Below are 26528 nucleotides of genomic sequence, written 5' to 3'. Positions count from 1 at the left end.
CAGGCCGTATCCGGATCTGATGAAAGACCAGCGCCGGGACACGACCACACCGCAGTCCTGACGTGTCACTACTAGGGATGCACCGAATGTTCGACAACCGAAATTATATATAAAAAAGCATAAGTAAAAAGACTGAATAAATTTGACCGAACAATGACGTTTTTGATGACGCGATCAAATAGAAAGAAGAGAAGGAGAGAAGCAGAAGAGAAGCTCATCTGATCATCTGTGCAGACGTTATGCCCTTACTTGCAGCGCTAAAGCGTCTTTTAACCCTCTGTAGTTCACAAACGCGCCGGTTCTGGTGATATGTTTACGTAAGGCCGTCGTACGTGCTCGTCCCTTCTGAGCATGCGCACTTTCAGGTGTATTGTGTGTGATGAGTTACGGTTTCAGCCATTCCTCTGAAAACGGCTGAGGGTCGAAAGAGAAAAAATGTATACGAAGTGTATGATAAGAAGAGAAAGGCCGCAGAATATAGAAACAAGACCAGAGTGATTATGGGTGAATATTTCACACGCTGGCGTGCGCTAAAAGCACAGGTTGGGCTTCCCACTGATGCCGAAGGTTCTACTAGACAGGTAAAGTTTGGTAAAAGTCACTGCTAGTAAAAGTTAATGTAAGCTATGATTAGCGATGCTAGCCCTGGCACAAGTCATGCACCGCGTAGACACGGTAAACATCTCAATTTGTCTAAAGTAGCCTTATGACCAAATGGTAAATGGTATCATGCTGAAATATTCTAAAACCTTGTGTGTTCAATTTTCGATAATTACAATGTGTTCAGCATAGTATTTATTACACATGCAACGAGCTACTTCTCCATTGCATATCATGTCTTGAGTCCTCGGTCACTCAACACGTTTAATAGGCGCATGTGCATTTTTAAAAGAAATTGGAGAGGGCGGGTCTTCTCTTAAATTTGGAAAGATCCTCCGCTATATCTTTAAGAAAAATGTAAAAAATAGACTGTTAAATGTCTACTTGTGTCCACTACAATTGAAACAAAGCTGTGCTTTTGTAAAATAAAGAAAATAAAAAGGGCGTGCTTTCTGGCTCTCTGTCTCCGTTAACTTTTTTCCTGGAGCACGTCTCTAAACGTTAACAAAACTCAGCCAATACCTGGCACACAGGCAAAGGCAATATATCTTTATAATCATTTAATTGTCTACTTTTAAATGATCTAATTCAAAATGGAAACAAATATTCTCTGTTTATGTAATCTGTATGAAAAGAGAGAGATGTCAGTCGTTCTCAACTACTTATCTGCTAATCGCCACGGAGAGCGCGCGCTAGATTGAAACCCAAATGATCTGAACCAATCCATGCAAACCTGTCAACGCCCACGATAATTTGTTTTTGCACTTTTCAATGCACTTTTTTAGTTACATTCTTTCAGCGGTCAGTTATAGGCCTAACATAGGCTATTCAAGAAAGGGGGCTTCAAAGATGGCCAAATAAAAATATATTTTTTGTTTTACTAATTTGTATATTTTAAGTTATATTGTGCTTTGTTTAAATAATATCGGCTGGAATGTTACAAAAAATTCAGTTGCAATTTGATTTTTTTTTCTCTGAAAAGCAAGACAAAATAGTAAAAAGCAAATTTTTACTATTTAATTAAATGCAATGGTGAAAAAATTGGCAAAATAAATGGAACAAATGTGAAACGCCGCGTTCGGTATTCGAAGCGTTTCATTATTATTCGGCTTCAGACAAAAATCTTCATTTCGGTGCATCCCTAGTCACTAGTCTCTCTCCTGTGAACACCTCCTTCCCTTTACCTCCGTTCTGATAAACGTTATCAAAATGATTCCAGTTCGCATGGATACGCGGAAGCAACTAAAAATTCTGTATAATGAATTTTTAAGGCCAGTGTTAAGTCCCTTTTGGTCTGTTGATGTGTTTTATGCTGTTGTGGGAGGTGTTTGTTTATATCCAGGAAGAAGACCGGATTGGTTCCTGCAGTCTGATTGGTGCCACGCCCTGATTGATCAGCTGACACCTGGACGTGTATGAAAGCCTCCTTCGTTACTCCTTCCATTAGCCTTGTGCTCACTCGCTACACTTGTCTTGCCTAACTTTGTTACTTAGTGTATTAGTAAGACTGTTGAGTGTCCACTCTGGGGTGTGCTTTTGAGGAATTGTTTAAGAGAGAAGAGTTTGTTTCTTGTGAACTGCCATATTTGTGATAAAGAGTACCGCCTGTTTAACGACCTAGATTTTCAGATTACCCCTGCACTGTTTTATTTGCTCTTATACCTTTATATACTTGTGTTTTGGAATTGGGAGGTAGGGAGACTGACGCCACCTTTTTGTTTGATCTTTATAGCCTGTTTTGGATTAGGGAATCGGGGAAGTAATTGTATTTTATTTGATCTTATTTTGTGTATTAGGGCAGTAAGAGGTACATACGAATTAATTATATTTTTGCTTGTTATTTTGGGCTCTGTCGGCTCCTGAGGTAAAATCCCCAATTGACCCTTCGCTAAGCCCCGCCCTCCTTAGTTACTGTTGCTACGCCTGTCAAGCTTTCGCGTCTAGCACATCTATTACAGTGTGTATGCACCGGTGTCAGACATTCCCAATGAGATAATTAGTAATTTTTGGCGAACATGTGAAATATCTGAGAGAGCAAGACAAAAGGGACTGCAGTGTGCATTTGAGGGATATATCCACGACATAATATGCAACCGATTAGAGAATAATTTAATAAAAATTGAAGCTAAAGCCTATAGTCGCAGCAGCAGTGCCTCATACGCTGACCATTCACATGGGAAACACACGAATCGAGGAACAGCTATGTTCGTGCACAGAAGGGTAAGTGAAATGTGAAACTAATCTAATAATTATAAATCAGACTGTTTATCCATAAATATTGTGGAATAACACTAACACCGGGAGAGCCGCGATCGGATTGGGTTAAAGTTACTCAGTCAGGGTTAACGTTAGTAGGCCGTCGATTAACAAAATGCTGAAATATTTTAAAGTATGTCAGTGAGCCTCCGTCTTGTCTTTAATCGTCTTATTTTACGTTAAAATATATGCATTATGAACAAAGAACCGTCATTATTTCCAACTTCCAAGCAATAGGTGTTTTTGTTAATCCTGTCGACACTTAGATGTGAATGGGTTCTCCCACACTGCTTGATCCACGCACATCATTTCTCACCTTGGCTTTTAGATTGTCGGGAAGGAAAAAAATTACACTCCCCCGTCCAAACTTTTAGGATACCGGGTATCAGATTAGCACAATCCATACGCACAACGCTTCGGCATGTTTCACTCGCTCGAAAGCTTGCCAGACCTCCCGCGCCTAGTTACGGTTGCTAAGACACGATTGGCCAGTGGCGGTTTTCGGGCGTGGCTTAGCGAAGGGTCAATTGTATTATAAATCTGTTAAAATTCAATAAATATTGTTTCATTCGCTTTCCCATTAAAATAAACCGTATTTCAAGTCATTTGTTGATGTCACTTTGTAAAGAAAGACTACACGCCTGCACACATATATATTCACACACGCATATCTATAGACTAAACATGTAATACGCATGTGCACGGCGTCAGCGTTTCACAGATTCACGTTTTTGAAGTTTAAGATGATAACGTTTACAAAATGTTTCAAAACTTGCACCTTGGAACCGGTTTCAAGGTTTGCGTTCTCGAGCACCAAACACCATTATCGTGCAAACGAACACATGAAAAGTTTTCTGTTTCCAGCTAGAACGGTGTCGTGTTAGCGGCCCCTAAATTAATAACTAGCTAATGATCTTTACAACAGAAGTGAATCAATCAAAAACTAACTTTAGCTGGACAATAACTTTATTCTAGAGCTGCTGTAAAGCCTAAACAATCTCTGTTACTGTGATCTCCTATTATCAGTGTAAAGCTGCTTTGAAACAGTCTATATTGTTAAAGCGCTGTATAAATGAAGGTGGCTTGACTTCCTGTTAAAGGTGTGTCATCAGTCTCAGTGTACCTGTGCAGCGCTGTAAACCCCGTCGGAGGACTCGGTGTGTGTCGGCGGGGCAGACTGTCCCTCCAGCCATGTGATTTTCAGTGGGTTTCCCGTCAGGCCGATCTCGTTTTTAATCGCCAGGTCCTGATCGAGGGCACATAAACGACTGACATTAAAAACAAAGATGCTGGAGAACATATTAAACGCTGCATAAGACACAGTTTTCTATAATAAATGACTGAATGTGTGTGTGCCTCCAGGAGACACAAAGGTCATGTTCTCCGAGCGGGAAGCTTGGAGAAGCAGAAGCCACAACAACAACATCAGAACAAGAACAGGTTCTGCTTTATATTAAATATGGTTTCCCGTGCTCGAAAAGCATCAGACTGTCATGTTATACTTGCAAAAAATGTATTTAATGCAAACAATATCATTCACACTAATTTTATAATAAATATATTTATAATATAAACAAAATTAATAATATATACAAAATATATATATTTTATTTTCATCATTACCTCTGTTTTGGTCCTATTTTTTATTTATTTTATTGATGTATTTGTTGTTCTTTTCCACCCTGTATGTACCATAATAAATTGTAAATACATCATGAATACTAAAAATGTTTACAGAATTATAATATATACAACATATACATTCAAATATATAAAAATCTGCTTTATTTTCATGTACTAATTGATTATTTCTATTTTCTATTTTTATTTTCATCATTACCTCTGTTTTGTCCTATTTTTTAATTCTATTTACTATTTTGTATTTTGTTTTTTCCACCCTGTTCGAATCTTAATAAATGTAAATAAATCATGAATGCTTTTTTTATTTTAAAGATTTTTAGATTGATTTTAAAGATTTCAAAGAATGTTTTTAGAATTTTAATTCCAAATTCAAAAATGTATTATTTATTTATTCATGTTGTTGATTTTGTCATGCATGTATATATTTTTTTTTTAAAAGTCACATGTCAAATCAAACAAATCAACAAAAACAAATCTGAGGTTCAAAATTATTATACAAATAGGTTCAAAATTATAACATGTATTCAATTAGATGAATCTTATGTAAACTGTTAAGAATGTTCAGGTCACATAGAAATTATATTTTGCATAAAGACAAAGAATGAAAATCAACACTGAGAAAATTTTTAGCAAAAAGTAAAAGTAAAAGATTACGAGAATTTGGTGAAAATGGTTTAAATGTCCAGAAAATAATGTCCCAATGCAAAAAAGGCACAAAAAGAAAAAATAATAACATAAAATGGACTATTTTCCTTTAATTTTGGGCTGTTTTAATAAATCCCTTTTAATCCCTAATAAAAAAGAAATACTGTTTTGTTTTCAAACTGTTTGGGGTATATTTGTATTTGGAGATTTTATACGGATGAAAAATACTCACAGCTGCTTTTACTGATGCAAACTCAACCACAGCACTGCCTTTCTTCTTCCTGGATATCAAAATGTTCAGGACGTCTCCATACTGCAATGCAAATATCATTACAAGACAATAATAACCACTGAAAATGGGTAAAAACTCTGTTTTAGATTTCCTGTGGGCAGAAAGGAGGGGAGAAGAAAATAAAAACCGTGAGAAGGATTTGACTATTTTAGTGCAAACAATTCCTCCCCAATCTTCTATCCGTCTATTCTATAAACGTCTGTCATAAATCACCAGGGCGCTCTCTATTTCTGTTCAGAGCATGAGAAACGTTCATATCATCAAATCAGGAATTCTGGGAGTGAATTTGGAGCATGGGTCAATATTTGACCTTTGACCCTCGGAAGGACTAAATTGATTCAACTGCTTGATTCCTCTAAAACATGACACCTTGTGGAGTAAATCCCATGAAAACATGCCAATCTCACCTCAAAATCAATAGAAAACGGCACAGAATTTATTATTAGAAATTAAGTTAAGTTATTTTGGTATTTTTAGGATTACATTGCCAGATTTTTATGACAGATATTTAGTTACTAAATAAATATTATGTTAGATAAACTTAATTTTGTTAAATATGATCACAAAATTTAACCACAAAATAAATTACGTTTTATGTAAAGTCTATTTTAGGAGCTTTTTTAAAAGAATTTATGACATTTCATGACAGTAAAGCTCATCAACTAAATCCTAAAAAATGTTTTAAAATCGATGTTATTTTCTTTTTAGAAAACATCATAATTTCTTATTTCTTTCTTTTGATTTTGTGTTCAAATATGACCACACAATATATAACCACAATTTAACTACACATATCAAAAGAAAGAAATAAGAAATTGATTTATTTTGTAAAACAAAGTATATTTTTAGGATTTATTACAGTCATAATTTCACGACAGTTTAACTTTATTAAGGTCCTAAATAGATGTTATTTTTATATAAAACATATTTTTTACTTATTTCTTTTGATGTGGTTGTTAAATATGATCAAAAAATGTAACTACAAATATTTAACCAGAAACGAAATAAAACGTAAGAAGAAGAAATTAAGGTTTAAGTAACATAAAGGTTATTTTAGGAGCTTATTACATTCAAATATGATCACAAAATCTATAACCACAATTTAACTACAAAATCAAAATAAATGAATAAGAAATTATGAATTATTTAGAAAAATAAAGTCTATTTTTATGATTTATCGTATTGTCTGATTTTCATGAGAGTAAAGCTCATGTAATAAATTGTAAAAAAGGGCTTAAATAAATATTATTTCACATAAAAGATCTTTCTTTAAATTGTGTGGCTAAATATGATCACAAAATGTTAACAAAAATATTTAACCACAAAATAATAAAAAAAAGTTTTTTAATTTTTATGTAAAATAAAGTCTATTTTAGGACCTTTTTAAATTATTTATTGCATTGTCACGTTTACGACAGTTAAAAACCCTAAAAACGATGTTACGTTGTACTTTACATAAAACAATTTGTTATTTCTTTCTTCTGATTGGACATATTGACAGGTTTCACGAGTTTCACCCTGTTATTAAGCCATGAGCATCAGTACGGGAAGATGTTTCTGAGGATCCGGCGTCCCTGAAAAGCCTGGGAAAAGAATGTATTTGACATTCAGAACCGGGAAATCTCGCCAACAGTGACAAAGCGGAGCGTCCCAATGGACGGCTAATTCATATACGTTTCCAAAGAGGGCTTGACCCGTTCACAGAGTCCAAAACACACGTCGATCTCCCTCGCTGAGGTCCTTCCATAACCCTCACCTTCACTCTTTCACGAGCTGTTTATGCTGATGCCCGACCCATAAAGAGGTGCGTGTAGAGGGACAATTGAATCAAACACGAAGCCTGACGTCATGAACACACACACACATGGGAGTGGGAGTGTTTGCGTGGTGTTGTTGCATGTGAAGAGCACATTTTCCTCGAGTCCCCTGACGGCACTAAACGTGTCCGTGAAGCTGGGTCGTAACGGTGGCATGTGCACTGCATTGCCTTCGGCGTTTCGCGCAGCTATAAAACTTAATATTGCTCACACACGGGGGGAAATAAAAGCTTTTTAATGGCTGATGTCATGCAGGCCTGAAACCTGCGGCGCTGGACAGCAGACCTGCTCATTACCAGCAGAAAACTGCTCATTCACACACACACACTCACTTCCTCACACACCTTTAAAACCACTGATTCTGATCACCTGATTAAAGCTAACCGACAGCAAACTACACACTCTAAAATATCTTGGGTTATTTTTTCTACCCAAATCCTGGGTTGAGCCTTCTGGGTAATTTTTTCAGCATTTGGGTAGTTTTCGTGTTACCCTGCTCCTGGGTCAGACGTAACAACCCAGTGTTTGGGTAGTTTTCTAGAGTAACCCAGATCTTGGGTCAGACGTAACAACCCAGGGGTTGAGTTATTTATCGCGGGCTTTTTGTGACAGCAGCGCAGCTCCGTCAGAATGGTCCATGTCTTCTTATGGAGCCTGTCGTCGTGTATTTCGGCTACGAGTGAAACGCAGGACGGCGGTCTGAAGTTAGAAGTTGAATGAATGAATGATGAGGCATTTATATATCGCTTTTATCACTCTAAAGAATGCTGGGTTGTTTCAACCCAAATTTGGGTCTGATATGGACAAACCCAAATGTTCATTAATTGAAATGTAATTGAAAAATGTACATTTGAAAGTGAAAGTTGAAGTTGGGTTAAACGAGCTTAAATGTTGGCAATATGTATTAAAAATGATATAAAATGTACTATAATGTAAAATATGTCTGAAAATAAAGGAATCATCATGCAAGCCAGTGGTTGTATCGAGTATTTTAAAAAAGTTTAGAGGATTTAAGTTAAATTCATGTATGAAGTGTAAAAAAGATGATGCTAGTATTATAGTAAAAATGAATCAACTATGCTGTGTTAAATCAACCCATTATGCTGGGTTAATAAATAAACCGCTGGACAAAATTAACCCAACATGTGTTCCGTCCTTTATTTACCCAGCCCTTGGGTTGTTTTTAACCCAGTGCAGCACTCCAGTTAAACAGACTCCTCACCTTTTGAAAGAGGTTTTGAAGACATTCGTGAGAATAGCCGGCGTTACTGGCATCGTCTTTTTTACACTTCCACTTCAGCTGAGCACAGGAGAAAAAACAGCGAGAATTAGCATCAATGCAACACTTTCTTTAAAAATGACAAAGAAGTATCACTCTCAAGTCTGGGACGTTATTTGGAATGAAACACATTTTACCCCTTCAGTTCTCATTACTGTAACATGAAAAATAACTTGCATAATGCAGCAAATAAATAATGATACACTATTTCAAATTTAACATTTAATTTTATGCTGATTGTAAAATGCCCAGAAACATGCATAACTGTCATTAAAATTAATGTGACACTGAAAATGATTCATTTACTATATGAAGAAATACATGAAATAATTATAACTATGTAAATATTAGCGTTATTGTAAGTCTCTTCTGCTCACCAAAGCTGCATTTATTTGATTTGAAAAAATACAGTAAAATTGTGAAATATTATTACAATGTAAATCAGCTGTTTTCTATGTGAATATATAATAAAGTGTAATTTATTCCTGTGATCAAAGCTGAATTTTCAGCATCATTACTCCAGTCTTCAGTGTCACATGATCCTTCAGAAATCACTATAATATGATGATTTGATGCTCAAGAAACATTTATGATTATTATCAGTGTTGAAAACAGTTATTTACATTTTTATTTCAGCGTTCTTTGATGAATAGAAAGTTCAAAAGAAACAGCATTTATCTGAAATAGAAAGCTGTTTTAAATTGTCATAATATTTTCACAATATTACGGTTTTATTTTTGTATTTTTTATCAAATAAATGCAGCCTTGGTCAGAAGAGACTTCTTTCAAAAACATAAAATATATATTTTATTTTGGGTAAGATTCACCCAAAAAGTCTCTCTTTACGCCGCATATTCAGTACAGATTTCATTTTTCAGATGCTGCACTAAAGCCATGTTCACATCAGCGCTGTAACACAATATGTGTTAATAGAGAAAGCGAACACGAGCACCGGTGGAAGAATCTGCTTAATTAATGGAGCGCTCCACTGAAAGAGCAAGACTAATTTGTTTTAAAGGGCCTGAACTCGTTTAATCAGACGCTCCTCTCAGAAAGTCAAACCGGATCAGTTTGAAAGACAAATATACGTGCAGGAATCTGTCTGAACGCAGCGGGACTCTGGTGATCTATCAGAGACTGCTGGGAAAACTATTTAGATTTCATGCCAAATCTCACGTAATGCAACCGTACATCAGCCGGAGTCTCTTCTAATTCAACTCCAGTGTTTATTTTTCCTGATAGAGCTCACAAACATGAAGGTATTCAGCGGAGGATGGGATGTTTGGATCAGCGCCGAACACAATAATGAGATTAAACGCATAAACACATTAGCTAACGTCATTTAATAAAGAAAATTGAACGCTTTCCAAAGGAAATACAGTCCTGTTTGTTTTACATAGTTGGCCTATATATTCTCCAGACGATAGAGATTCGAGTATTAATGAGAATTATGGGTCATCGAGTTCGAGTGATGTCCATCAGAAAGCTGAAGAACGTTTAAATCATTGTCAGAGAACCAATTTCATCTGATGTGTATCCTAAAGTTCATCAAGTCACTGATTTACCAGTACACACACATGATAGACGAGCACACACACACGATGTACGAGTACACACACACGATAGACGAGCACACACACACGATGTACGAGTACACACACATGATGTACGAGTACACACACATGATTGACGAGTACACACACATGATGGACGAGTACACACACATGATGTACGAGTACACACACATGATGGACGAGTACACACACATGATGTACGAGTACACACACATGATGGACGAGTACACACACATGATGTACGAGTACACACACATGATGTACGAGTACACACACATGATGTACGAGTACACACACATGCTGTACGAGTACACACACATGATGTACGAGTACACACACATGATGTACGAGTACACACACATGATGTACGAGTACACACACATGATGGACGAGTACACCCACATGATGGACGAGTACACACACATGATGTACGAGTACACACACATGATGTACGAGTACACAAACATGATGTACGAGTACACACACATGCAGTACGAATACACACACATGATGTACGAGTACACACACATGATGTACGAGTACACACACATGATGTACGAGTACACACACATGATGTACGAGTACACACACATGATGTACGAGTACACACACATGATGGACGAGTACACACACATGATGGACGAGTACACACACATGATGGACGAGTACACACACATGATGGACGAGTACACACACATGATGGACGAGTACACACACATGATGGACGAGTACACACACATGATGGACGAGTACACACACATGATGTACGAGTACACACACATGATGTACGAGTACACACACATGCTGTACGAGTACACACACATGATGTACGAGTACACACACATGATGGACGAGTACACACACATGATGTACGAGTACACACACATGATGTACGAGTACACACACATGATGGACGAGTACACACACATGATGGACGAGTACACACACATGATGGACGAATACACACACATGATGGACGAGTACACACACATGATGGACGAGTACACACACATGATGTACGAGTACACACACATGATGTACGAGTACACACACATGATGGACGAGTACACACACATGATGTACGAGTACACACACATGATGTACGAGTACACACACATGATGTACGAGTACACACACATGATGTACGAGTACACACACATGCTGTACGAGTACACACACATGATGTACGAGTACACACACATGATGTACGAGTACACACACATGATGTACGAGTACACACACATGATGGACGAGTACACACACATGATGGACGAGTACACACACATGATGTACGAGTACACACACATGATGTACGAGTACACAAACATGATGTACGAGTACACACACATGCAGTACGAATACACACACATGATGTACGAGTACACACACATGATGTACGAGTACACACACATGATGTACGAGTACACACACATGATGTACGAGTACACACACATGATGTACGAGTACACACACATGATGGACGAGTACACACACATGATGGACGAGTACACACACATGATGGACGCGTACACACACATGATGGACGAGTACACAGACATGATGGACGAGTACACACACATGATGGACGAGTACACACACATGATGGACGAGTACACACACATGATGGACGAGTACACACACATGATGGACGAGTACACACACATGATGTACGAGTACACACACATGATGTACGAGTACACACACATGCTGTACGAGTACACACACATGATGTACGAGTACACACACATGATGGACGAGTACACACACATGATGTACGAGTACACACACATGATGGACGAGTACACACACATGATGTACGAGTACACACACATGATGGACGAGTACACACACATGATGTACGAGTACACACACATGCTGTACGAGTACACACACATGATGTACGAATACACACACATGATGGACGAGTACACACACATGATGGACGAGTACACACACATGATGTACGAGTACACACACATGATGGACGAGTACACACACATGATGGACGAGTACACACACATGATGTACGAGTACACACACATGATGTACGAGTACACACACATGATGTACGAGTACACACACATGATGTACGAGTACACACACATGATGTACGAGTACACACACATGATGTACGAGTACACACACATGATGTACGAGTACACACACATGATGTACGAGTACACACACATGATGTACGAGTACACACACATGCTGGACGAGTACACACACATGATGGACGAGTACACACACATGATGGACGAGTACACACACATGATGTACGAGTACACACACATGATGTACGAGTACACACACATGATGTACGAGTACACACACATGCTGGACGAGTACACACACATGCTGGACGAGTACACACACATGATGGACGAGTACACACACATGATGGACGAGTACACACACATGCTGTACGAGTACACACACATGATGGACGAGTACACACACATGATGTACGAGTACACACACATGATGGACGAGTACACACACATGATGTACGAGTACACACACATGCTGGACGAGTACACACACATGATGGACGAGTACACACACATGATGGACGAGTACACACACATGATGGACGAGTACACACACATGATGGACGAGTACACACACATGATGGACGAGTACACACACATGATGTACGAGTACACACACATGATGGACGAGTCCAGGCGTTCTCAAAAAGGTGTTCGCAAACCCCTGCTGGTCTGTGAGTGAACTGGAGGCGAACAATTAATTAAATCATAAAAATGTAAATACATTTAAAAACAATAAAATAAAATAAATACAAATAAATAAATTTAAAATACAAATAAATAAAACATTTCAAATAAAACACTTTATACTAATTAAAAAAATATTATATAAATAAAAATTAATAATAAAACAAATTGTACCAGTGTGTTTTGTAATAATAAACAATATTAATACTAAAATATATATGTATATGTGCAGGTGAAACTCGAAAAATTTGAATATCAGGCAAAACTTAATATATTTCAGTAATTCAGATTAAAAGGTGAAGCTAATATATTTAGTATATATAACTATATACATATGCATGATTATACTTTTCCGAGGGCCTACATTTCTGTATTTAAAATCCTTTTTTTTTATTGATTTCATGTAATATTCTAATTTTCTGAAGTTTGAATTTGGGGTTTTCATAATTTGTAAGCCATAATCATCCAAATTATAACTTTTGCATGATATTCTAATTTTTCGAGTTTCACCCGTAGATATTTGACATCCAAAGGGTTGGATCGGGAATCCTTGAATTAGTGCATGAAACATTGTGAGCAGGGCTGTCGATTTAACGCGTTAATTTAATTGATTAGCTATAGAAAAATAATGCGTTAAAATGATTTTAATCTAGACCTGTAGTTTATCTTACATTTCTCGATTGGTGATGAACATGAAGCAGGACAGAAACTCACTGCGCGATGAAGCCTAATCTAGTTATAATGGCACAAAACTTCAAGATATCAGGGCAAAAATGCCCATGTATGCGTTTTTATTTCATATGATATAGTTACGTAATATCACATAATTAAAGAGTGCAATATCACATGAGTGCTGTTTTTGTCCCGAATCGCACGACTGCAAATGTGATATTGATTTTATACAACAGTTCAATAAATAAGTTAATATTCTGTTATATTTGACAAAAATGTTATAAGAAAATATTACCTATAAAGGCTGAGTAGAACTGCTGTGCATCTTTGAGCAACACACAGCGGTGTTTCGTCTCTGAATGAATCCTCGTTTTAAGCGAATCAATCGGGTGAACCAATGATTCAATGACTCATGATTCAAAGAGAGCCATTTACTTCATTCCTGAATGATTCAGACTAGAGGCTGACATTTTTTCGGGAATCCCACGGGTCACGGGATTACCGTGGGATTCCTGCAGGATGGGAGTCATCTTTGCTATCAATCACGGGATTTGGACGGTACAGGATAAATGGTTAACGGGAGCAGACGGGAGCGGGAATCAACCAAAAGCAAAGACGACAAAAAAAAGAAAAAAGTAAATGCATCATTTTGTAGTTTCCTTTTAATACGCCTACAATGTAACGCAATTAAAAAATAACTACACGACCCCGCCGTCCCAGAAGGCATCAGTGCTTTTTGTCACGGCTTACCGCCGAAATTCAAAGAGCAGTGATGGAGGGAGCTAACAGCCGCGGAGAAGTCGATGTGGCAAAAAATGATTTACAGCGCAAAGTCAGAAGTAATGACAAGTCTATTAAGTTCACAGAACTGGTCGGAAAGTCTGAAATATTAATTAAGTTTATGTGAGTAGAATGTGACGGTGATAGTACAATGTACGCTGCTTGTAAGACATGCTTAGTCTTAGTCAAGTACGCAAGTGATTCAGGGACGAGCGGTCTGAAGAAGCACACTTGCAAGGCAAATTCGGGAAAGAATCAGGCAAGCATCGCTTCGTTCATCAAGCGAAAATTGCCGTATATGGGAGCGGTACAGGAGCGGGAGTCAGTTTAAACAGGAGCGGGATGGGATTGGGAGTCAATTTACCAGGAGCGGGATGGGATGGGATTATTTTTTAAACTTTGGTCTGGGAGTGGGACGGGACAAGATTTCTTTCTATGGGAGTGGGACGGGACAGGAGTGAAAATCCACTCCCGTGTCATCCTCTAATTCAGACGTTTGAACAAATTTAATGAATGAATGATTCAATGACTTACTCATTTAAATATTTACCGCCACCTACTGGCAGTATTAGTTTCTTGTTTAGGCTATCATTTCATAAAAAAAATATATATATATTTCATATTTTGAATTTGGGGATTGTTTGGCCAAAAAAATGTTTTGCCCCCCCCCAAAAAATCTTTCTACTAATGTCTATTTGATGCTTTTCTTTTTTAACTTTAAAAGATCCTTTGGGGGTAATTTCTTTTTTTTTTTTTTGCCAAAATTTATGTGCGATTAATTAATCGGCATGTAATTAATAAGATTTAAAATTGTAATTGCTTGACAGCCCTAACTGTGACCAAGTGTTTTTATTGCATTGCTACACAGTTGCTCTAGTGTTAATCGTAAAGCACAAAGGCAGAACCATCAAATTTTGCTCTATGTTTAATTTATTCATTCGTTTATTTTTCTATGTGGTTTCTTATGCATGAAAAGCGTAAGTCTATCACTTCAATGCACAAACCTTCAGTTTAGGAGTCACATTTTTGCTGCCCTGGTGTCCCGTTGAAGAGTCTGTGAAGGACAAAAACAGAAAGGAAATATGAGTTGGATATAAGCTCAGGTATCTGAGTCTCATGCTCTCATTCAATCATCAGTCAAACAGACACATTCACAGGCTCCTGTCCCGCTTTACAGCACCTGAGGGACGTTTACAGCATGTCTCCTTCCCTCCGAGAGCCTCAGTAGCGTGCAAACGCTGAGCAGACATCACTCACACACAACCATTGCTTCCAGTGTTCTCTATATCTTCCTCACACTGTGTGTCTGCGTTTCCTCAACACTTTTATTGACCCTCAGTGATGGACGGTGTCTTTTCTATCCACAGTGATTTACCCATCAGCAACTATTCACGTGAGATGTTCAGGTGCAGAACAGATGCATTCATCTCCATGTCCTAATATTACAGAGATATTAAAGTCCCCCTGTGGTGAAAATACAGCTTTTAAATGTTGTTTATATGTCTATGTGGTGTTTTAGGACAAACCATGTGTAAATTCATAAGTCGACAGCATTGCTGAGTATTTTCTCCTTAAAACTGCAGTGAACCAAAGACAGTCTCAAAAACACGGTTTGAAATCGCTGGTGTTTCTGACGTCACAAACTACCTTGACCAATCAGATCAACGTGTGATCGTCAACGAGTGGATCTCTGAACTGAGTGAGTGGAGGCAGGGCTCATTTGCATATTCATAGCACTGCGCATACTAAATGAGGCAAGGGTGTCGAGTTACATTCAAGCTATTTTAAGGCATCAAGACTTTTTTCAAAGAAAAATCGTTTAAATATGTAATTTTGGTGATCAAAGTTTTAAGGGATAAGATTATTGACTACAGGGGGACTTTTCTGGATAAACCTGTTGTAGCAACCGGTAGCACGCATGAATGTTTGGATTAATATTTACTGCAAGGAATTTATTTGTATTTTCTCAATATTATAGCTCGAGCTATTCTGAATGATATTTGAATGTTAACCATTATTCTGTTTTATTATATTACTATATAAAGATCGAGCGATACTCGGTTTAACCGATATTTCCCCCCGATATTTAAGCATTTTCCCATAATCGTGTATCGGTTTTATTATATCGGAATCTCCGATAAACACCGTCATCTTGTGGGCATTTTTAAGAATGCTTTTGGTTTATGCTTTTTTACATCCTATATTCGTTACCTGTTTGTTTTTCCTGATCAAAGATTTAGTGACAGTTCACTTTATATTTTATTTTTGCCCTCTTTCAGACTCAATGTATTGATTTTAAAGTGTGATTTGTTTGTATGCAATGAATAAGTGAAATTGAAGGCATTACAGTATTTAAAAAGTGTTCAATAAAAAATTTGTTCAGTTCAGTACTGTTGTTATAATTGTCAAAAACGACATAAAACAATAAATAAATATCGGTTCCATATACTGGGCACATAGACATGCAAATAATTGGTATTGGTAAGAAAAAATCAATAACGGTGGATCTCAGTATGTTCCTTGCTCTTGCAATGCTTGATCGTTGTTAGGCTGGATCTGACAGCTCTAGTAAAGGACGACACGAATGAAGCTTCACAGCTTTGCTAATGTTTCCTTCATCACTGACAGATGCACACATGAAGTGCTCAAACTCTTCAGATCAGACTGAAACGGTTTACTAGAGGTTTAAAACTTTTAAATGCAAAGGTTTAAATGCACATAAACACGATTCTTGGAGTATTGAGGAAACAATAAATGAAAATGAGTTTGTTTCTGGATTTGCAATTTAGACGTTAAAGGGTTAATTCACCCACAAATTATCATTCTGTCATCATTTACTATCTCTCATTCAATTGTAATTGAATAACTTAATATTTAAACATAAACTGGTAAAAAAAAGTATGCTTTCAGTGCAATGTAAGTCTCTTAGGATAAAAGCATCTGCCCAATGCATTAATGTGTGTGTTTAAGCACCTGTGTGTGCGTTTGTCTCTCTCTGGATCTGCTCTCGTATGAGTCTCTGCTGCTCCTGTAGTTCTCGTGAACCCTCCTCCCTCAGACGGGCGATCTACAACAGACGAACACGCAAACACACACACATTCCTAGAATTAACAAAACAATACTCCTGGAGCGATTCACACACACTGACCTGCAGTAACCCGTCACTCAGACTCCACATGTCAAACACTGACACCGATTGTTCACTAATAAAACCAATCAAAACACTGATGTCTGTGTGTGTGTGTGTGCAGTTTCAGGACAGAAAGGTATGGAAGCTTATTTCTCCCATGGAAAAAAAGAGATATAAACTCACAATTGCAAGAAAAAAAATTTAAATTGTGAAAAAATGAAGTCAGAATTCTAAGTTAAAAGTCAGAATTATGAGATTTAAACTCATAATTGAGTGGGAAAAAAAGTCTCAATTGCGAGATTTGAACAGAATTGAGGGAAAAAAGTTAGAATTTTGAGGGAAAAGTCAGAATTGGGTTAATTAGACTTGCACAATTTAAACAGAACTGTAAGGAAAAAGTCAAAATTGTGAGAAAAAAGTCAAAATTGTAAGGAAAAATTCTGAATTGCGAGGAAAAAGTCAGAACTGCGAGATTTAAAACTAAGAATTGAGTGGAAAAAAAGTCTAAATTGCGAGATTTGAACAGAATTGAGAGAAAATAGTCAGAATTGTGGAAAAAAACGTCAATTTGTGAGAAAAAAGTTAGAATTCTGAGGGAAAAGTCAAAATTGGGTTAATTAAACATGCGAAATTTAAACTCAGAATTTGGAGAAAAATGTCAGAATTGACCGTTCGCAAAGACCCACCCCTTTAGTTACTGTTGCTATGTCCAACAAGCCGCGCAGCTCTCACGCCACACCAATACATCGCGGAGCAGAGGACACTGACAACACGCCAACAGACCAGCTTACTTTTGATATGAAACAAAGTCTCAACTTTCAAAATTTTGTCATTTTTTAAAGAAATTTAAACAATAAATACAGTTTTGTGACTCTTTAATGTGTCGTGACATATCGCTCAGTTAAAGCTGCTCGTCACCAGTACCGATCATCTCTTTCTTCTGATGTTCTTTCATGTTTATTAAATGCTATAAATTAACTAGAAGGAATGTTCAAATCCTCCAACGTTAATCTACTAACTCTCCTGAGACTGCTTTGTCGGACAAAAATGGCGGATTCGGTGGACGGAGGATTATGATTGGTCACATCGCCTGCCAATCAAACTCCCTGAAAAGGGTCAATTGTGAGAAAAATATCAGAATTGCAAGAAAAATAAAAGAATTTCGATAAAAAAGTCAGAATTTCGATAAAAAAGTCAGAATTGCGAGAAAAAAGTCAGAATTTCGATAAAAAAAAGTCCGAATTGTGAGAAAAAAGTGGCAATAACTTTATTTCTATTGCAATTGCATAGAAAGGTGAGGCGTTATCGTTTGAACGTGATTTCAGATATTAAGACAGATATTAGATAGAAATCTATAAACCCTACATGCAATATAAGTCGTTCTGGATAAAAGCGTCTGCAAATGCATAAATGTAAATTTAGATATTAGTGTTTCCTTGGTTTCTAGTCATCTAGCAAAACAAAATGTGTCCAAAACGACTACAAGGGACTTCCAAGCACATAGTCACTAATCTAGAAGTCACACACACACACACCCAATCATCAAACCCAGCTCTTACCTCCTCTTCTAATGTGCGGGTGATTTTAACCTCTTCTGTTTTCACAGTGTCTGCCTGCCGTTCACGAGCCTCCAAATCTACAAAACACAAACAAATGTCATTCAGCATTTATTACACTGACAATCTGGATAATAGAGGAGTAGCTAACCGAGTTTAATCTTCTTCCTCTTGTCATCTAGCTTTCGGTTTCTCTCCTCGGCTTGTTTTTTAGCAGTGCGGATCTTGTCGTAAGCAGCCTGAAAGAAAGACAAACAAATGAATGATGAATCAGATGAACAAACTGATGAATAAGATCACGTATTCCTAAAGCAGTGTTTCTCAACCAGACGGCCTCAAGATGACTCAAATAAGACAAAACTAGCATTAAAATAAGCTGAAAATCAAGATGTTTCTTATCAAAATTAGTTTGGGGAAAGTGCGATTTGTAGATGTTAGACCTGGAAAAAGTCATGGAAATTAATCAAATCTTAAAATGCCATGAGCGTTTTTACACTGTAATTTTTATATTTTTCTAAAGCCTAAAAAAAGAAATATATAATTGCAAAATTGTACATTTTTACATCCTTATATAAATAAATGTAAATTAAAAAAAATATTAACACCAGTATCATAATTATGCCGACACGAAAGTGTCGTAAATTCAATGGTTAAAAAGAAAGGAAACCGTTAAGAACATTAAGCTCTTAAAGTCCCGCTGTGTTGAAAATCCAGCTTTTAATGTTGTTTATGTGTCTATGTGGTGTTTTTAATATGCTTTAGGACAAACCATGTGTAAATTCATAAGTCGACAGCATTGCTGAGTATTTTCTGCTTAAAACTGCAGTGAACCAAAGACAGTCTCAAAAACACGGTTTGAAATCGCTGGTGTTTCTGACGTCACAAACGACCTTGTAACCAATCAGATCAACGTGTGATCGTCAACGAGTGGATCTCTGAGTGAGTGAGTGAGTGGAGGCGGGGCTCATTTGCATATTCATAGAACCGCGAATACTAAATTAGGCAAGGGTGTCGAGTTACATTCAAGATATTTTAAGGCATGAAGACATTTTTTTCAAGGAAACATTTTTAAATATTTTATTTTGGTGAACAAAGATGACTTTTAAGGGATACAATTATTTACTACAGGGGGACTTTTATAAAACTTATTTCGATTTTAATTATTTGATTTAAAATCTATGGCGTTTTGATTACAGCAGAGGAAATCTCTTGGCTTACATTAGGGGTGTAACGATACACAAAACTGACGGTTCGGTTTTCCCGCGGTTTTGACGTCTCGGTTCGGTTTAGAAAGCTAAAAAAAAATTTAAACAGTGGTTTAATGAAAAAATGGTGTCTTTTTCATTTAATTAATTCAATTACAATTAAACGTTTTGCAAGGATTAAAAATCTGCTAATGCTGTAAACTATATAGGGAGCCGCACATTACTATAACATTAAAGGTTAACAGCAGAGCCTAAATTCAGATGCTATTTATTTTTTAGATATAATAATCAACACCCAACACATTGTATGAAAACATGTAAACTGAACATAAGGCAATTTTTGCATTAACTTTACTCTAATTCGTTATTGAAATACAATAATTTACACAGTTGCTGTAATTTTCATGAAAGATATTTTAAACGTACATTAAATAATCAAGATATAATTAACAGGTTAAGTAAAATATAATATATAGGATAATATAGTTATTTCCGCTGCTGAAACACTGATTGAGCGATTACATGAGTTGTGATGATTTTCAGTAAGTATACTGTGTCTTTCAACATACTTTGTTGTCCATTCATGTTTATTCTGTAACTGAGGAAGAGATGATCGCGTTAACTCGCGCTCGGCGCTGCCGCTTGAAATGAGGAGCTAGTACAGAGATCTGTCACGCCACAGCAAAGAGCGCCAAAACGGCATTTATTGTTTGAATTTCGTGATAAAATAGACAGAATTTGAAAGATTACACCTTGCTTATTATCAAAAGTAACAAAACACGGAGCTTGCTATTATATGGTGTTAATGGCGGTTAGGCTACAAAACTGAATTCGTTGTGCACACATTCCAGGTCCAATGAGCGGGGCGGGGCGGGGCCGGGGTAGCAGGGGGCGGGGCGTGTTCGGTACGCCATGAGAGTATCACGATTCGAATCGTGGGTTCGAATATCGTTACACCCCTAGCTTACATGAACCCCGCCGTGGGCAGAAGACTCAAAAATACACTGATTTGTGTCTTTCTGGGAATACGGACCTTGGCGGCGGCGTCTGTCAACACTTCCAGAGCCTGAGACAACTGGTGGAAGAGCTCCGCTGCACAAGGAAGAAGAAAACACATTGATTCAGGGTAAACACTCTCCCATATACTCAAACAAACCACTAAACATCCTTGAAGAACCTGTTAAAACCTATAAAAGACACTTTGGAGAGATTGATGCTTTCACACAACGAAACTCCCAGTCCAGGACATTTACTGAAACTCAACAGCAAACATTTACTACTATCAACATCTACTTCATGAAGAAATGAACATCAGCATGAATTCAAGTATGTGTTTGAGTAAATTTAATTTAAAATGTCAATGGTTACAAAGAAAAAGAAAAGGAGTTGTTCTTGGTATCATCGGCATCTTCTGATAACTAAGTCTGCTTGTCTGGTTAACAGAAGTGTTCATTCCTCCAATAACATCAGCATGTCAAAGAATAATAAACATTTTCAAATTAGTTGTTGAACAATTGGGTCATAGTGAACTGGGAGTAAATATTGTGCAAACAAAGTACACGTTCGTTTCGTTGCAGCAATTGTTTCTTTGATTACTGATATAAAGCATCAACCTTGAGTTTCTTACACCAAAAACTGATAATTTAGTATAATTTTCGCTCTTTATTTTTTGCAAGGATTTCTATATTTCTATTTCTATAATGGTCTCTGTTACGGTTGATTAACTTCTACACAGTCATAGTTCACCTAAAGCTGATAATACTGAATAAGTAGTGATATGTCAAACATCACCAGAGCAAAATATTCCGTTACAATATAGTAGTAATGATTTTATGAATTACTTCAATGAGAAAATAGAAAGCGTCCGAAACACAATTGTAAATATACAATCCTCTATGATGTCTTATGATTCAGCCTCAATTATGGCCCCTCTAGAACAACTACACCGCTTTACAACTATAGGACAGGAAGAGCTAAATAAACTTATCATTGCATCTAAACCAACAACATGTTTATTAGATCCAATACCCACTAAACTACTGAAAGAAGTGTTACCTGTAGTGGAAGAGCCTCTTCTTAATATTATTAACTCGTCTTTATCTTTAGGTCATGTTCCAAGAATATTCAAGCTGGCAGTAATACAACCTCTCATTAAGAAACCGCAATTAGACCCAAATAACTTAGCAAATTACAGACCCATCTCAAATCTTCCATTTATGTCTAAAATACTAGAAAAAGTTGTGTCCGCTCAATTGTGCTCTTTCTTACAAGAAAATGATATCTATGAAAAATTCCAGTCGGGATTCAGACCGCATCATAGCACAGAAACTGCGCTAGTTAAAATAACAAATGATTTACTTTTAGCTTCTGACCAAGGCTGTATCTCAATACTAGTTCTACTCGATCTTAGCGCTGCGTTCGACACTATAGATCATAAAATACTCTTGGATCGACTACAAAACTACACTGGTGTTCAGGGACAGGCATTAAGCTGGTTTAGATCGTACTTATCAGACCGTTATCATTTTGTCTGTTTAAATGGGGAAAAATCAAAGATAACGCCAGTAGACTATGGAGTGCCGCAAGGATCGGTGTTAGGCCCTCTGCTATTCTCAATATACATGCTCCCACTTGGTAATATTATAAGAAAACATGGAATTAATTTCCACTGTTATGCTGATGACACTCAATTATTATATATCTCATCACGACCAGATGAAAACACTAACTCATCTAAATTGACAGAGTGTCTAAATGATATAAAATGCTGGATGACGTGTAATTTCCTGCTATTAAATTCAGATAAAACGGAGGTACTACTTATTGGTCCAAAAAACTACCCACAAAATCCCTTACAATACAACTTTAATTTAGAAGGATGTCCTGTTACTTTATCCACTACAGTAAAAGACCTGGGTGTTATACTAGACCGCAACTTGACTTTCGAAAATCATATTTCATATATTACAAGAACAGCCTTTTTCCACCTTAGAAATATTGCTAAGCTACGTAACATGCTATCTGTTTCTGATGCAGAAAAGCTAGTTCATGCATTCATGACCTCGAGACTAGATTACTGTAATGCTTTATTAGCTGGTTGTCCTGCATCCTCAATAAACAAGCTACAGTTAGTGCAAAATGCAGCCGCTAGAGTTCTTACTAGATCAAGAAAATATGATCATATAACACCTATTTTATCATCTCTACACTGGTTACCTATTAAGTTACGTATCAATTACACAGTATTCCTACTGACCTATAAAGCCCTAAATGGTTTAGCTCCTGTGTATTTAACAGACCTTCTATCGCCATACAATCCATCGCGTTCTTTAAGATCACTAAATTCGAGGCTTCTGGTCATTCGTAGGATATCTAAGTCCACTAAAGGAGGGAGGGCGTTCTCGCATTTAGCTCCTAAACTCTGGAATAGCCTTCCTGATATTGTTCGAGACTCAGACTCGCTGTCCCAGTTTAAAACTAGATTAAAGACTCTCTTTACCATCTCTTGGTTAAAGACATCTCTTTAACCAAGCATTCACTTAATGCTTAACCTTTAATACTACTGCTGAATCAGTTTGAATGCATTAACATTATGAACATCAGCTATGCTAATTATTTCCCATCTGCCTTTCTGCTGTTATCTCGGGACGCTAGTCCCGAGGTAAATAGCGTTCGTCAGCTCCAGTTTGTATCCAGCCTCTCACGGAGACTTCAGATGCCCCAACGCCTGTGAAGAGACGACTCGACGCCTGTGAAGAGACGACTCGACGCCTGTGAAGAGACGACTCGACGCCTGTGAAGAGACGACTCGACGCCTGTGAAGAGACGACTCGACGCCTGTGAAGAGACGACTCGACGCCTGTGAAGAGACGACTCGACGCCTGTGAAGAGACGACTCGACGCCTGTGAAGAGACGACTCGACGCCTGTGAAGAGACGACTCGACGCCTGTGAAGAGACGACTCGACGCCTGTGAAGAGACGACACGACGCCTGTGAAGAGACGACTCCACGCCTGTGAAGAGACGACTCCACGCCTGTGAAGAGACGACTCCACGCCTGTGAAGAGACGACTCCACGCCTGTGAAGAGACGACTCCACGCCTGTGAAGAGACGACTCCACGCCTTTGAAGAGACGACTCGACGCCTGTGAAGAGACGACTCGACGCCTGTGAAGAGACGACTCCACGCCTGTGAAGAGACGACTCGACGCCTGTGAAGAGACGACTCCACGCCTGTGAAGAGACGACTCCACGCCTGTGAAGAGACGACTCCACGCCTGTGAAGAGACGACTCCACGCCTGTGAAGAGACGACTCGACGCCTGTGAAGAGACGACTCCACGCCTGTGAAGAGACGACTCCACGCCTGTGAAGAGACGACTCGACGCCTGTGAAGAGACGACTCCACGCCTGTGAAGAGACGACTCGACGCCTGTGAAGAGACGACTCCACGCCTGTGAAGAGACGACCCGACGCCTGTGAAGAGACGACTCCACGCCTGTGAAGAGACGACTCCACGCCTGTGAAGAGACGACTCCACGCCTGTGAAGAGACGACTCGACGCCTGTGAAGAGACGACTCCACGCCTGTGAAGAGACGACTCGACGCCTGTGAAGAGACGACTCCACGCCTGTGAAGAGACGACCCGACGCCTGTGAAGAGACGACCCGACGCCTGTGAAGAGACGACCCGACGCCTGTGAAGAGACGACTCCACGCCTGTGAAGAGACGACTCGACGCCTGTGAAGAGACGACTCCACGCCTGTGAAGAGACGACTCGACGCCTGTGAAGAGACGACTCCACGCCTGTGAAGAGAAGACTCCACGCCTGTGAAGAGACGACTCCACGCCTGTGAAGAGACGACTCCACGCCTGTGAAGAGACGACTCGACGCCTGTGAAGAGACGACTCCACGCCTGTGAAGAGACGACCCGACGCCTGTGAAGAGACGACTCCACGCCTGTGAAGAGACGACCCGACGCCTGTGAAGAGACGACTCCACGCCTGTGAAGAGACGACGCCACGCCTGTGAAGAGACGACTCGACGCCTGTGAAGAGACGACTCCACGCCTGTGAAGAGACGACTCCACGCCTGTGAAGAGACGACTCCACGCCTGTGAAGAGACGACTCCACGCCTGTGAAGAGACGACTCCACGCCTGGGAAGAGACGACTCGACGCCTGTGAAGAGACGACCCGACGCCTGGGAAGAGACGACTCCACGCCTGTGAAGAGACGACTCCACGCCTGTGAAGAGACGACTCGACGCCTGTGAAGAGACGACTCGACGCCTGTGAAGAGACGACTCGACGCCTGTGAAGAGACGACTCGACGCCTGTGAAGAGACGACTCCACGCCTGTGAAGAGACGACTCCACGCCTGTGAAGAGACGACTCCACGCCTGTGAAGAGACGACTCCACGCCTGTGAAGAGACGACTCGACGCCTGTGAAGAGACGACTCCACGCCTGTGAAGAGACGACTCGACGCCTGTGAAGAGACGACTCCACGCCTGTGAAGAGACGACTCCACGCCTGTGAAGAGACGACTCCACGCCTGTGAAGAGACGACTCCACGCCTGGGAAGAGACGACTCGACGCCTGTGAAGAGACGACTCGACGCCTGTGAAGAGACGACTCGACGCCTGTGAAGAGACGACCCGACGCCTGGGAAGAGACGACTCCACGCCTGTGAAGAGACGACTCCACGCCTGTGAAGAGACGACTCGACGCCTGTGAAGAGACGACTCGACGCCTGTGAAGAGACGACTCGACGCCTGTGAAGAGACGACTCGACGCCTGTGAAGAGACGACTCCACGCCTGTGAAGAGACGACTCCACGCCTGTGAAGAGACGACTCCACGCCTGGGAAGAGACGACTCCACGCCTGGGAAGAGACGACTCCACGCCTGGGAAGAGACGACTCGACGCCTGTGAAGAGACGACTCGACGCCTGTGAAGAGACGACTCGACGCCTGTGAAGAGACGACTCGACGCCTGTGAAGAGACGACTCCACGCCTGTGAAGAGACGACTCCACGCCTGTGAAGAGACGACTCCACGCCTGTGAAGAGACGACTCCACGCCTGTGAAGAGACGACTCCACGCCTGTGAAGAGACGCCTCCACGCCTGTGAAGAGACGACTCCACGCCTGTGAAGAGACGACTCCACGCCTGTGAAGAGACGACTCCACGCCTGTGAAGAGACGACTCGACGCCTGTGAAGAGACGACTCGACGCCTGTGAAGAGACGACTCGACGCCTGTGAAGAGACGACTCCACGCCTGTGAAGAGACGACTCCACGCCTGTGAAGAGACGACTCGACGCCTGTGAAGAGACGACTCGA

The 26528-nt window shown here is 39.3% G+C and overlaps 1 protein-coding gene across 1 annotated transcript in view; it reads right to left on the bottom strand.

Moving 5' to 3' along the window:
* dnajc17 (DnaJ (Hsp40) homolog, subfamily C, member 17) overlaps positions 1 to 26528 on the bottom strand; it is a 73949-nt gene that overhangs the window by 36979 nt on the left and 10442 nt on the right. The window contains exons 3-10 of the mRNA XM_077196803.1: positions 21220 to 21278; positions 19133 to 19220; positions 18985 to 19061; positions 17268 to 17361; positions 15299 to 15348; positions 8474 to 8551; positions 5375 to 5455; positions 3980 to 4102 (exon numbers count right to left, since the gene is read on the bottom strand). Of these exons, the coding sequence (XP_077052918.1) occupies positions 3980 to 4102; positions 5375 to 5455; positions 8474 to 8551; positions 15299 to 15348; positions 17268 to 17361; positions 18985 to 19061; positions 19133 to 19220; positions 21220 to 21278 (650 nt within the window). The remainder of the gene's footprint in view (positions 1 to 3979; positions 4103 to 5374; positions 5456 to 8473; positions 8552 to 15298; positions 15349 to 17267; positions 17362 to 18984; positions 19062 to 19132; positions 19221 to 21219; positions 21279 to 26528) is intronic.

The sequence above is a fragment of the Siphateles boraxobius genome, unplaced genomic scaffold, assembly GCF_051911475.1.
Source record: "Siphateles boraxobius isolate OS27281-9 unplaced genomic scaffold, OSU_SipBor_1 36, whole genome shotgun sequence".
Taxonomy (NCBI): Eukaryota; Metazoa; Chordata; class Actinopteri; order Cypriniformes; family Leuciscidae; genus Siphateles; species Siphateles boraxobius.
This window is presented reverse-complemented; position numbering and strand designations above follow the sequence as displayed.